Source organism: Tursiops truncatus, chromosome 10 (assembly GCF_011762595.2).
Source record: "Tursiops truncatus isolate mTurTru1 chromosome 10, mTurTru1.mat.Y, whole genome shotgun sequence".
NCBI lineage: Eukaryota > Metazoa > Chordata > Mammalia > Artiodactyla > Delphinidae > Tursiops > Tursiops truncatus.
This window is the reverse complement of record NC_047043.1, coordinates 64,087,501-64,100,390: the sequence shown is the minus strand read 5'-3', so window position 1 is coordinate 64,100,390 and position 12,890 is coordinate 64,087,501. Positions and strand designations below refer to the sequence as shown.

The window sequence follows — 12,890 nt, the reverse complement described above, 5'->3', positions numbered from 1 at the left end:
ACCAACAGAGAACTGAGGCTTAAGTGGGACTAAGACACCAGGACACTTTGGGGGCAGAGGCCAGGTCCTAAAGGCTCCTCTAGACCCTCATCCCCTGAGAAAGTTGAGGGCCAGGGGCTCAGGGGCAACGCAGGAGTCCACACCAGAGGCCATAAGCCAGATTTAGCAGCACTTTTACTTCCACATCTGAACTCCCTGGATCCTCACAACAGCCCTGTGAGGTAGGTAGGGCAGGAAGGTTTCAGAGATCCCCATTTATAGATGAGGATGCTGAGGCACAGAGAGGTGAAATGACTTGCCCAAGGTCACACAGCCAGCAGTGTAAAGGGCCCAAAGCCACCATTCTTCTGGCCCTCTGGAAGTCCCCACATCCACTCCTGTACCCCTCTGTTTTCCCACCCTCTCTTACCTCTTCTGAGTCCACAAGGGCCTTCAAGGCAGGCTGACAGCTAGGACTTTTCAGGAACAGCCATTGGGGAGGGCCTGATCAACTCCAGGTAGGCACTGACCTGTAGGGCAGGAGGCCAGCTCTGCCCTCCCCCACTTCCCAGTTGGACAGAGGGCCCAGTAGGTTCCAGAGCAAGGGTGGAGCTGGGCATGGTCCGTGAATGAAAGGGAGTAAAGGTGGGTATAAAGGTATGTGTGTCCTTTGCTAAAGATGAAGGCCACCCCCAAGTCCCAGACACGGTGTCTCAAGTGCCCCACCCTGTGCCTCCCTCATCCCACAGAGCCACAGTGAGCTTTCTCAGCAGCAAAAGGAACCACAGACATCTGCTTCTGGCACTGAACTGCTCCAGTGGACAGGTCCCATCAGGCATTCAGACCCCATCACGCAGACACAGTGCCTCCACAGCTTGACTGGGACCCTGGGCCACACCCCCGATGGCAAACAGCCGGGGCCCAGCCTGCAGACTAGAACAGGAGCAGCGGGCTGTGGGCATGGGAGGCAGTGCCTCCCAGCGCCGCCGTGCAAGGCTGAAGCCCTCCACAGAGCCCAGAGGGCACGGCTGGTTTCCTGCAGGAAGAAGACAGATGTTGTAAAGGGCACAGGCTGCAGGGGCTCCAGCTCTTTTTCTCCCTGAGCTCAGAGCATGGTCCAGCATGCATTACCCCAGGATGGGCTATCCATGCGTTGCTACTCATTGCCCCCATTTCATCACTCATTCATTTATTTATTCACATTTCTATTTCTCCATTCATTCAGTGGTCATTTGTCCTGTTTTTATCTCCTAGGCCCCTGCTGGTACAGAACCCACAGTTAGGTGCTGAGAGACACCCCAAAAGCTGAGCCAGGCAGACCACCCACTGACTGTTTTACAGATTGGAAAAGGGAAGCTCACAAAGCCATGACCCCTGGAGTACCTAGAGAAGGGCAGGAGGTGGTACTCACGCAGGGGGCTACTCTTTCCTGTCTTGGGCTCCCCTCCTATCCCTAGCCCCACAGAGACTCACCAAGGCCCCCAATGGCCACGATGTGGTCCCCAAGTGAGCCAACCACAAAGTCGGCCCTCTTATCCCTCATGCGCAGGCTTCGGGGCAGCTTGGTCCAGGACCCTGCAGGGGAGGGGAGGTCAGATCTAGCCCCCTCACACACACTGCACCCCTCCATCCCATGGAGAGTGGGAGAATAGCCCAGACCAGCCACTGCTCACCATGCTCCAGGTCGAACATCTCCACAGTGTTGACAAAGTGTGGGCGGGAGTAGAAATTGTGGGGCCCGGGCTGCTGCAGGCCACCCAGGCTAAAGACGCTGCCTTCGGCCATCACGCAGCCGGCAAAGGCCCGGCGGCTGGGCAGGCTTGGGTGTCGGGTCCAGGTACGGGCCTCCAGATCAAAGGCCTCAAAAGCAGTCACTGGGAGCTTGCCCTGGCGGCCCCCTGCCAATGGAATTGGGGCACCTGGGAGGCAGCCCAGGAGGCCTGGCAGCCTCTTCCTTTACCAGGTTGCTGAGCCTTTACCACTGCCCACCCCAGCTACCCATACCCAGCTGTGTGCACACCAGAGCACAGATCAACCGCAAAGATCCTTAGGCACTGGGGTTTGGTTTTCCAGCCTCAGCAGGACCACCAGAGGTCAGAGCCTCAGAGCAACCCTGGCTCAAACCAACAAAACTTCTCTTGTCCCACCATCCCAGATTAAGCTTGATCCCAGCCAACCTATATGGATAAGTGCTTTTGGACTTAGGCCAATTTTCCACATCCCCAGGTCCTTACCCAGGACATAGATCTTGTTCCCGTTCAGGAAGGTGGAGGCCCCGTAGCAGGGTGTGGGCATCGAGGGCAGCGAAAGCCAGCAGTCCCGGCGGGGTTCATACACCCGAACCTGGGCCTGGGGGGTTGTGTCAGGGCCCATTCCCCCCAGTGCATACACCATACCATCTGCAGAGAAAAGAGTAATACAGACTATCCCTGGGCCTGGCCACAGCACTCCACCCTGACAACAGCCCTGGTCAGGCCTGGAGGTGGCTTAGGACAAACCTATTTATGGTACCCCTCCCTGGCAGCAGAAACCCTCCTGCCTGCCTGGAGTGGGGGCTGGGAGAGCTAGGATTCTCACTCTGGCCAGGGCCCCTTCAAGTGAAGAGCAGGAGGCAGCCAATCTAATTATAAGCCGTCTCTGTCTCCCTGGAGACGCTATGGCAACCACATCTGGCATCCAAGCAGGACTGGTGGTCAGACCTGGAGGCCACAATGTAGGGACTCTCATGGGGGAAGGAGGGTGGGGGCCATATGGAGATCTGTTCAGCATGGAGCTCAGACTGGGGAGGGGGCTCTGGGGATCAGCTGGGGGGCTGGGAGAGGAGCTTGGGCCTGCAGGATGGGGGTGCTGTCCACAAGCCTTCTGCCAGCACTTCTGTACCCTGCCCTTTCACTAGAGTAGGTTCTTGCCCTGTTATACTCTCAGGGTCAGCTGGGGGCATGTGTGGGGGCCTTGGGCAGACAGCCAGTTAGCTAGGGGCTTCCATGGCAACTGCCTCCAGGCCAGCTTGGCTTTTGTCCATCTCAGTCTCCCTTGTTTGTTTGTGTGGTGCGAGGAATTTAAGCACTTGCCGGGCTCTGAGCCAAGGCCCTGCTCCCATCCCCCTCTCCCAGACTATTTATAACTGTGGGAGTCATTGGGCCACCCCTCCTTGTCTCTCACAGAGGAGGAATGGGGCAGGGAGGTGGCTTGGGCCTCCCATCATGCTGGTGGCTAGCCTGGGCTCTGACTCCCACCTCACAGCTGGAAAAGGCAGTTTAGGCTGCTGCCAGCCCAGCTCAGAGCTAGGTAGGGAAGGGTACAAGAAACAAAGCCATGTCCAGGGCACCCAGGCAAAATTTACAGCTCTTGCCCAATCTCTGAAGGTAAGGGACCAAGTCAGGAAAGAATGGAGGGTGTTGGGGCACCTGAGGGACCTTCCTTGGGAGGCCACTCACCTCTCTCCACAGTTGCAACCCCCATGGCTGCCTGAGGTAGGGTGGCCCGACGCTCCCAGCGGCCCTCGTCAGCCAGGAAGGCCTCCACAGCAGCTACCGGGCTCTGGCCCTCATCCACACCGCCCACCACTAGCACCTGCTTGCCCAGTACCACAGCAGCCGCACCAGCCCGGGCAGTGGGCAGGGGCGCCAGTGCCAGCCACGTATGTGAGGCCATGTCCAATGTCTCGGCAGTGTCCAAAGGCAGTCCAGCTCGGCCACAGCCCCCCAACACTAGCAGGTGCCCATCCTGGTATGCCACTGTACCATATACCCGGCAGGTGGGCATGGGTGGGAACACCTGCCAACCAAAGGCCCGGCCACCTCCTGTAGCCATGGTGTTCACCTCCAGTGGCAGGCCATGCTATCTGCTCAGGCTGCAGGCCTCACTGAAGGGCATGATGGGGCCACATCTTGACTCTACCAGGGTTACAAGGGAGTGTGGGGCCAGTCCAAGGACTTTGCTTTCACCTAGAGAAAAGAGGGAAAACAAAGGGTCAGAGCCACTGACCAGCCCCTCAGGGTACAGATGAGCAGCCTGGCCCAAAATTGCTGGTGGGAAAAGCAGAGGGAAGACACACCTCCACTGCCTAGCACACTGATGTGGAGGTCCTCCTGGAGTGGGAAGGAGGGCAGTCTCCCAGTTACCCAGGCAACTTCCCAACTTGCTATGGGGCTTGAGGGATTCTCCTCCCATACCTTGCCCTCACCTAGTTGCTCCCCGGTTGAATCTAGGTCTAGGTGGGAGGTAAGGTGACTAGAATAGGACTTTCCACCCTAGCCCCCTTCCCTTTGCCTCAACAATCCTCACCCTGGTGCTCTGCATCAGTGGAGTTTTACTGTACCCTCCCCCTTACTGGCTTCCAGTGTGCTCTGGGCAGCCATCAGGGTCTCCAACCTGCTGCCAGGGATCAGAGTCCAGGGTATCCTTAAAACCCCTTTGGGAGCCATTCCATAGACTGCATCCATTCCCACCAGCAAAGGCCAAGATCAGGGTGTTTGAGACTGGGAGGGGAGGGGCTGGAGGCCAGAGTCCCACATTTCCCCTCAAGATCTACCCTCAGGGGTTTGCCCATGCCAAGTCCCCAGAGGCCTGCCTTCTTGGTGTCTGGGACGGGGAGGGGGATGATTTTGGGGAACTCACGAGCACTGGACTCTAGGTTCCCAGAGTCCAGGGCGTTGCCAGCAGAAATGGGCAGCTGGACTTCACAGATTCCAAGTTCCCTGGCTTCTCCTTTCCCGCGGGGAGGCACGCTCCTGGGACCCCTGGCGCGAGGGCCTCCTGGCGCGAGGGCCTCCCGGCCCCAAACTTCCAGCTCGCGGAAGGGGGGGCGGGTCCGAGGGAGCGCGCTTGGGGCTCTACACCCCGCGCCCTAAACTTCCCCTGAGCGCGGCTCCCGCGGGACTCACCGGCCGGGGCTCCGGCGCCGCCGGGGCGCAGGGTCCGCGGTTCCGGTTCCGCTGGTGCCTGATCTGGCTGGGTCTGAGGCCGGGCTCCGGCGGGGCTCCGGTGGGGCTCCGGTGGGGCTCTGGCGGGGCTCCGGCTCTTCTCCGGCGCGGGGCGGGGCTGGACAGGGTCCGCCCCTCGTCCCCCCTCCCGACTCGGGAAAACCTCCCCCCTGCTTTAACCCCGCACCTGCCGTGGCCGGAGCAGGGCGCGCCGACCCATGGTCACACGGAAACCGGTGAACAGACAGACGGACATGTGGACGCTGAGCCTGCCCAGGATTTGGGGTCCGACCTCGGACTGGGGGAGAAAGGAAGAAGCGGTGGGCCGCACGACACGTGTATGGTGGGGGCCGTTCTCAGTAGGACCCAGCCTGCGAGCACCGGCGAAGGGGCGGGCCAGCAGAACCTGGGGGCTTGAGAAGCGGGCGCCTGCCCACCACCGCTGCGCTCCGAAGAGCCCACGACAGGCTTCGCGGCGGCGCCCCCTGGAGGCCTCTTAGGGTATGTCCTGGGCCTTTGGTGGGGTCGCCCTTCCCCAAGCACTGATGAGGGCACAGAACAGGTTCTGTGGTGCACATTGAGGGTAGCAGAGGGTGGAGGAGCAGAAAGTGCCAGCCCCCGTACTTGACAGGCCCTTCCACAGGCATGGGTGGGGGCAATTTTTGTGGGGGAGGGTAACAGAGCAGGTGATGAAGAGTCAGAGGCCAGGGGACCTCCCAGGCAGGTCACTCTGGGCTTATTCTGCAGGGCCTGAGGCCTGGGCTACTCTGGGACCCAAGGCACTTTGTGACTGTCCATCTTCAGGGTCCTGGGCCTGCCTCTAGCCAACTCCGGGGTCAGGCAAGAACAAGTTGGTGTGACAGAGGCAGACCTACCTCAGACCCAGACCCTGGCCCATCCTATCTTCTGAGCATCAAGAGTACTGGCTAAGTCTGTGAGCTAGGGGCCCATTTGTACAGGTCAGTGGTCACCTATGAGAAGAAGTCCTCGTGATTGTGCTTGCTACCATTTGTCCCTCTTTCATGGACAGCGTCTGCCTCACTTTCTCCAGAAGCACACCAGGAGACTGAGATACAAGTGCATATAGTTAATGTGGGAGATGAGGACAAGAAGCACCAGTAGAGGAGTGGCAAGAAGACAGGGAAAGCAGCCAATAAAGGGGTGTGTCATCAAACAAGTTCCCACTGTGAGCAACAAGGACCAAATCCTGCTGGGGACTCTGGGAGCCATTGTAGAACATGGGCCTCACATTATTGTTCCCATCAGAGCAAGGGAATGCTAAGGTATTCATTCTCAAATCTCCATCAGTCATGGGTTGAGAGCAACTTGGAGACATGAATACCCTAGCCTGCCTGACTTCTGGCCAGCCTAGAGTGTGGGCAGAGCATTCTGACCAGAGAGAGAGTCTTCAGTCCCTTTCAGGGGCTGGCAGATGGAGTTGGACGGCCCGCATGGAAATGGTGCCAAGGCTGGTTGCAGATCCTGGCTAGAAGGCTTTCATCCTCCCACTCCACTCTGCCCCCAACATGCTCCTCAGTTAGGCCAGTCACTGGTACCTTCCTCCATAGGGTATTCACGCTGTCCTGCAGACCCCCTCACACTTCCCACTGTTCCCTTTCCAGGCCCCTTCCCCTCTCCTTTCCAGTAATTAAGCACATAAAAGCCTCCTGCCTTTAGATACCTCCCAGCACCCCAAGTCCTTCCATTGTTCCCTTCCTTCCAGTCAAACTCTTGAAGTCATCTTCTCTCACAGTTTCCATTGCCTTGGTGTTGGCCATCTTATATCTGCTACCACTGCTCCCCAAAACTTGGTATTGCCAAAGTCACCATGGAACACCATATAGCTAAAATGGGGCAGGGTGGGGCGGCTATCGTCTTTTTCTCAACTGAAATCTTTCTGGCCTCTTCAAAGCCTCACCCACCCTTGTGACCTTGGCTTCCTCCTGCTGCTTGTCCTGCCCCTCGGAGGCTTTTACAGGCTCTGCTTCCTCTCCTTCCCCAGGAAGTGCCTCCTCAAGACCCAGCCTTGGCTTTTCTCCCTGGCACATAGACTCCCTCCTGGGGTGATCTCTCCAAGGCCACTGGCCTTACTCACATCTAGATCTTCACCAGATCTCTCTGCTCAGGTGGATATGGGTCTAGGGTCCATCACTAAGGGATATAAAAGATGCCAAATAGAGAGGAAGGGCTGGATCCTGGGACGGCCCTGTGGTCTCTCCAACCTCATCTCATCTGATCCCAGTTATGCCTGGGATGGTCAGCATCCACCAAAGTCCAGGTCAAGTCAGACTTGGCCCTGATTAATGATCCCAGAGAGTTCCATCTGGGACATTCTGGGTACCAAGAGGCAAAAGGATCAGCCTCCCCTCAGGAAGCTAGGTACCCCAGACCATTTCCCTGAACCCATATCATCCCCACAGTTCTAATGTGTGGAAGGGACACAGACTAGGGATGGACCTACCTTTTTTTGTCTTCCACTTTGCGCTGACCTCTAGGCTGGATATCACCAGAGAGGTATCCTCTTTCCAGGACACACCTAGGCCCATGTCATCCCTGGAGGCTGGACTCTGCTTCTTCATGGAAGTGGCTTCTGTTTACACAGGCCTGGCCCCACCTGCACATGGGGGGCCAACACTGCTGGCTTTAGAGAAGCTATAGAAGACAACTTGGGCAGAAGATGAGGCTGGATTGGTCCTAAGAGTGAACAACTAATCCTCAACCATGGATGGGGCAGAGATGGGGCTCACCCTCAGTTGGGGACTGGGAGTGCTAAGGTGGGACTTCCTGATTGCAACCCCGAGACCCTGGCCCTTGAGACCCCATCCTTCCCTTCTCTCTACCAATACAAGAGGCCAGAAGCATTGACCCCAGAGGAGCAGGAGAGTTTGCATTTCCTGCTGGATATCTTGGCTATGCTTAAAGGCACTGAGGACCCCACCATCAGGGCTGAGGCCCTGAGAAGCTCAGGTGCACAAGGTGAGGCCTAGGGTGGGGTGAGTGTTTCTCTCTAGGGGTGCCCAGACCCCTCTGTAGAGGCAGGGAAGCATAGATCAGGTAGAGGATCCTGGGGTTTTATGGGGAGTGAGGAGGGCTATCAACCAGTCCCCAAATGAAGCATCCAGTCACACTCTGTGACTGCCCATAGGCTTCCACCTGCCCCCCAGCTACCAAATTTACACCACTGTACATGTCAGGTCCAAGAGTTATGACAATATTTTTGCCTCTTAGCTCAGGCTCTGACCCAAGTACAGATGCCCCCACCATCTCATCCATGAAACCAGGACTTCCAGGTTGACTCCCAACCTGGAGTTGGGGGCCCTTGACCAAGAAGTGCCTTTGGTCAGAGCAATAGAGACCATTCTGACCCTTTAGACTCCTAAGGTTAATTTTTACCTATGTTCTCTCATCTGATGCTGCTTGGGTAGTGAGCCCTGTAACCGTCACCCCTCTGCTGGCCCCAGGGTACATGTGGAAAGACTGTACAGGTGGAAAGAAGTCCCAATCTCTTAGGCCAAAAAGCAGGGATTTGGGGAAGAGTTAAGACTTTAGGGAGGGCTTTCTACCACTGAGGGAGCTAAGGCTGGACCAGGGTCCTCCCACCACACCTGTGGGCATGCTCCTAAGCAAGTACACTCAGGCCCACACTGGTATGCTGGGACTCTCAGATTGGACATGCCCAGCTTTGAGCTTATTTGCCACAAATGTGTGCAAACCAGCCTTTCATACCACATGCAGTGAGCCCACTCTCAGGAATAGGGGAAGGCCTGCTGCCCTCAGAGGAGGTACAAAGAGGCTCCCGAGGGACACTCTCAGGCAGGGCGCACTCCTCTTTCACCCTCTGTTCAGGCACCTGGGACAGAGGTGGGCCTTGCCAGTGGCTGCGGGAGGACTAAAAGGGTGAAGGATAGCTTGGACCTTGCCAAAAATCCCTCCCACATGTCGTTCCACCATCAAGCCCCTCAGAGAAGGTGTCAGACGAGCCCCTAATCCAATGCTAGCCTGGTGCAGTCTTGCTTGGGGCAGCGGCCGAAAGCGCCTCTGCCCCTCACACTCCTGCACAGGTCCGCAAGGGTTTAGAGCGGTCCCCTCTGCCACCTCCTCCAGGAAGTCTTCTCTGGTTTCCGCTTGTCCAGCCCCCAGACTTTGGGGGAAACGGGGTCTCGGGGGGTCAAGGGTCACTAGGGCGGGCCAGGTCCCGGAAGCGGAAGCGCGGCGCACTTCCGGTGCGCAGCAGGCGGCCATGTTGGAGCAGCGGAGGCGGCGCAGAGGCGCGTCCAGGGTCCCCGCGGCGGCGCCGGTAGGTTGGGGCCGTGGGCCTAGCCACGCCGCGGAGGGGTCGTCCGCGAGGCGGCAGGGTGGATGGGCCGGGTGGCCGGCTCCTTCGGGACCAGCGCCCTCCGCCGGCCCGGCCGAGACCCCCAACCCCCACCCCGTGCCCAAAGACCCCACCCTGGGGCTGTGCGACCCCGTCGCGCTCTCACCGCCTGTCCCGTGCATTTCGCTTCCTCTAAGGCCCCCCGCTCCTACCGTCGGCTTGGGTCTCAGGGACGCGGACTCCCAGCCTGAGGGCCCTGATCTGCCCCCGCCCCAGTTTCGCTTGGTTAGGGCCGCTCCCGTCCTGCATCTTTTCATCAGCTTCCCCGGCCTGCCCCGGGGACACTTGTGAAGGGAAGTCAGGGGTCGGGCTGCAGTCTCTGTTTTCCGGAGCCTCTTGGAAAGCCCAGGAGACCCCTCCCAAGGGCCCAGGCCGACCTGAGCGGAAGAGCCCCCAGTTCACCCCCAATATCTGTGCCTGGAGGTAACAGGTCCCTCCTTATTGTACAGTTCACAGCCCTGGGAACTACACCCCTTGGGAAAAAAGAGAACTAAAGTCATGTGTAAGGACTGTACTTGGAGAATGGCCTCTGGAGAGGGGAAGTGCCCGAGACACCTGAGGATCCAAGAATGTTTCCAAACAAAGAGCCCCAGGGCACTTCCTCCAGGGAATTCTGAAAACTTCTGCTCCACTAGGGGGAGGAAGAAGCTGCACAGACTCACCTCTTGGCCCCAGAGACTTGCCTGATCCCAGCTGATCTTTTAATTCTCCTGTGCAGCTGCGGAGCTGTCTCTGGGACCCCTCAGTGATGGGTTAGACCAGATGTTAGTCATGATTGACGGCCTACAGCTTTTAAAGAGAAGCCTGGGACAACTTGGGTCTTCCCAGACAGCTCTAAATGGGCTGTACCAAAGTCTTCTTCCAAGCCCTAGTTAGGACAGTTCAGATCTCTAGGGTCCACTTTATTAACCATCTTACTCGGAGTCATTGGCTCCCAGACCTTGGGCTCTTGGTCTGGCTGCCTGGCACCAGGCTGCCTGATTGCCTAGAGATGTATTATTAGTACCTGCTACTCATCTTTTTAGTTTCTGTTGAAGGAGAGTCTGGCTTTTTCCCTGGGGTTGGTCTCCATGGCTCTAGTGCTAGGAATTGGACCTCTGAGTGGACTGTCTGGGAACTCTGAAAGCAGAACTTCTGGTGGGCAGGGAGGTCCACCCCTGGGCACCTGAACAGCAGCAGCTGTAGGAACAGAGATCGTCATGGACTTTGGATGTAAGTCTGGGCCCTTTGGCCAGCATTCAAGGAACATTCAAAGCTTGTATTACCCTGCTGTCCCCTGTTTTTCCAGCTAGACCTCCCAGCCCTGACCACAGATTCCAGTCACACCAAGTTTGCCTTACTCTTTCTCACTTTGGAGCCATTGCATTGGCTGTTGCCCTTTTTGCTCCATCTCCATCTGGTCCTTTCCTATTCATCATTCATGTCCCACATGAATATTCCTCTCCCGGGAATCCTTCCCTTACCCATTGGCAAGCTGAGCTGTGTGCCAGTGTGCATTCCCAAGAACCTTGAGGGTATCTCTATCTTGCCTTCTGTACAGGGCTCCTGGAAGACAGAGATATTTGCCTGTATTCCCAGTGTTGAGTCTAATACTAGGAATTTGGCCAAGCCCAGATCTTTCCAGGGGCCCGTCAGCGGGTTGGATGGCTCTGATGAGCTTATGGGCATGTATCCTGAAGAAGCTGCCTCTGACCCATATGAGTCCCCCACCTCTACCCCCCCACCCTCCACCGTGATAGGTGGAGAAGACCAGGGTTTTGCCCCAAGGAGTGGCTCACTCTGGCCAGGCCCCTTTGTGTCAATAGATGTTATTGTGAAGATTGCTGGCCCTGATTGACCTATCTACCTGTCCTGGCCCCTGTCTCGGTGCTGTTCTTATTGACTCTTCCTTTTGCCTTGGAGGTGCCAAGCGCTGGTTTGCGGATACCCAGGCAGATCTGCAGTGCCTAATGCCATGAGCGTGGTGGTGCAGCATGTGGAGGAGAAAGCTGTGCACTCCTGGTCGCGGATCTCCACGGCAGGGAAGAAGGCCCTGGAGGAAGCGCTGCTTGTCTTTAACCCCATGAGCCAGGATCTCAGTGCCACTGAGGCCCAGCTTGTGGCCTTCCTGCAGGGCCTGCGGGATGATGGCTTCCAACCTACCATCCTGCGCAGCGGTGATGTCTATGGCTATAGTTCGTGCACAGCCAACCCCCCAAGCCAGACAAAGCTTCAAGCTCGTGCCCCCACCCCAGCTGCCACATCACCTCCAGCCAGTGCTCCCCGAACTGCCATGCGGCTGCCTGCAGGCCGGGCCACGCTGCTCCCCATGCCACTGTCTGGCAGGTTGGCCAAAGCATCCACACCAGCCCTCGCCAAGCATGCCACCACCAACCTGCTACTGAGCTCCCTGAAGCAGTCAAGTGCCAGCCGTGCCCGGGGTGCAGCAGTGGGCTTTCCCACCCACCTCTATCCAGGTGTCTACCCTGCCATGCGGCTCTCCGTTGTCCTTGAGGCCCTGGTTCCACTCAAGACTCCCATGCCCTGCTTGGGTGCCAAGCACAAGGCACAGTCACTGCAGCTCTCACTTGCAGACTCTCCCTTGAAGCTGCGGAAAGGTCCAGGGAAGAGGCTGGGGAATTCCCAGCCCAAAGCTCCCAGAAAAGCCACAAGCAAGGGCTCCAAGTGTCTGACTCGAAGAGGCCCCAGGGCTGGACCCCGACAAGGCACTGGGCCCCAGAGCAAGATTTACAAAGCCTCTGGTTCCCTCAGTGGCCCACGAATGAAAGGTGGCTGTGCTCTGGGCACCAAAACAGCCCAGGCCAAAGCTTCCCGTGCCCAGGCCAAGGTGGCTCGAACACAAGCCAAAGCTGCCAAGGCCCGGGCAGAAGCCAAGGCAGCACGGATCAAGGCCAAGGCCAAAGCCAAGGCAGTGCGGGCCAAGGCTAAGGCCAAGGCAGTGCAGGCCAGGGCCAAGGCCAGGGCAGTGCGGGCCAGGGCCAAGGCCAGGGCAGTGCGGGCCAGGGCCAAGGCCAGGGCAGTGCGGGCCAGGGCCAAGGCCAAGGCAGTGCGGGCCAGGGCCAAGGCCAAGGCAGTGCGGGCCAGGGCCAAGGCCAAGGCAGTGCGGGCCAGGGCCAAGGTGGCTCAGACCCAGCCCAGGGGCAGGGGCAGGCCAAAAAGGTCTGTTCAGGCCAGGACTGCAAGGAGGGGCCGGAAAAGCTGCCCTGAGCCTGTGGGACAGAAGAGGAAAAGGACTGAGGAGACAAAGGATCTTCCTCCCCAGAAGAGAACACGGCTTGGGCCCCAATCCCCTAAGGTATGGCTAGGACCTGGAACGGCAAAGCTGCTGCAATTCCGGGCCATCAAGGTGGACAGGCAGTCCTCAGATGATGAGGTGCGGCAGCAGGCTCAACGGATCCTCCGTGTGAACCTTTCCCCTGTAATACGACTTCAGCCATTGTTGCCATACTCAGCACCCTGATTCCTTCACGTAGCAACGTTTGGGGAAACTGAGCCCAGTTGTCTGTGTGGCCAGTGGCACAGTGTGCAATGCCCATGGATTCCACAACCCTAAAGACTCTGGGTGCCTCTCCAGGGCCCTGAGAGCCACCAGCCTCCTTTCAGAGACTGGA

The 12,890-nt window shown here is 58.1% G+C and overlaps 2 protein-coding genes across 5 annotated transcripts; one reads left to right on the top strand and one right to left on the bottom strand.

Annotated features, from left to right (window-relative positions):
• Positions 1-156: 156 nt before the first annotated feature.
• On the bottom strand, positions 157-5,019 carry KLHDC8B (kelch domain containing 8B). Of its 2 annotated transcripts, none has more exons than XM_033864946.2 (6): positions 4,866-5,019; positions 3,417-3,926; positions 2,214-2,378; positions 1,653-1,877; positions 1,453-1,554; positions 157-1,015 (listed from the first exon to the last, which is right to left on the bottom strand). In XM_033864946.2, the coding sequence occupies exons 2-6, from the start codon at positions 3,790-3,792 to the stop codon at positions 819-821; spliced, it is 1,065 nt and encodes a 354-aa protein (XP_033720837.1). In that variant the 5' UTR covers positions 3,793-3,926; positions 4,866-5,019; the 3' UTR covers positions 157-818. The 2 variants fall into 2 exon arrangements, with proteins under 2 accessions (XP_033720837.1, XP_033720838.1); XM_033864947.2 differs by lacking the exon at positions 4,866-5,019 and adding an exon at positions 4,600-4,850.
• Positions 5,020-5,265: 246 nt separating this feature from the next.
• On the top strand, positions 5,266-12,870 carry CCDC71 (coiled-coil domain containing 71). Of its 3 annotated transcripts, none has more exons than XM_073787941.1 (2): positions 5,266-5,405; positions 11,182-12,870. In XM_073787941.1, exon 2 carries the CDS (start codon positions 11,234-11,236, stop codon positions 12,737-12,739), a length of 1,506 nt encoding a protein of 501 aa, XP_073644042.1. In that variant the 5' UTR covers positions 5,266-5,405; positions 11,182-11,233; the 3' UTR covers positions 12,740-12,870. The 3 variants fall into 3 exon arrangements, with proteins under 3 accessions (XP_073644042.1, XP_073644041.1, XP_073644040.1); XM_073787940.1 differs by lacking the exon at positions 5,266-5,405 and adding an exon at positions 9,066-9,201; XM_073787939.1 differs by lacking the exon at positions 5,266-5,405 and adding an exon at positions 9,243-10,491.
• Positions 12,871-12,890: the final 20 nt, after the last annotated feature.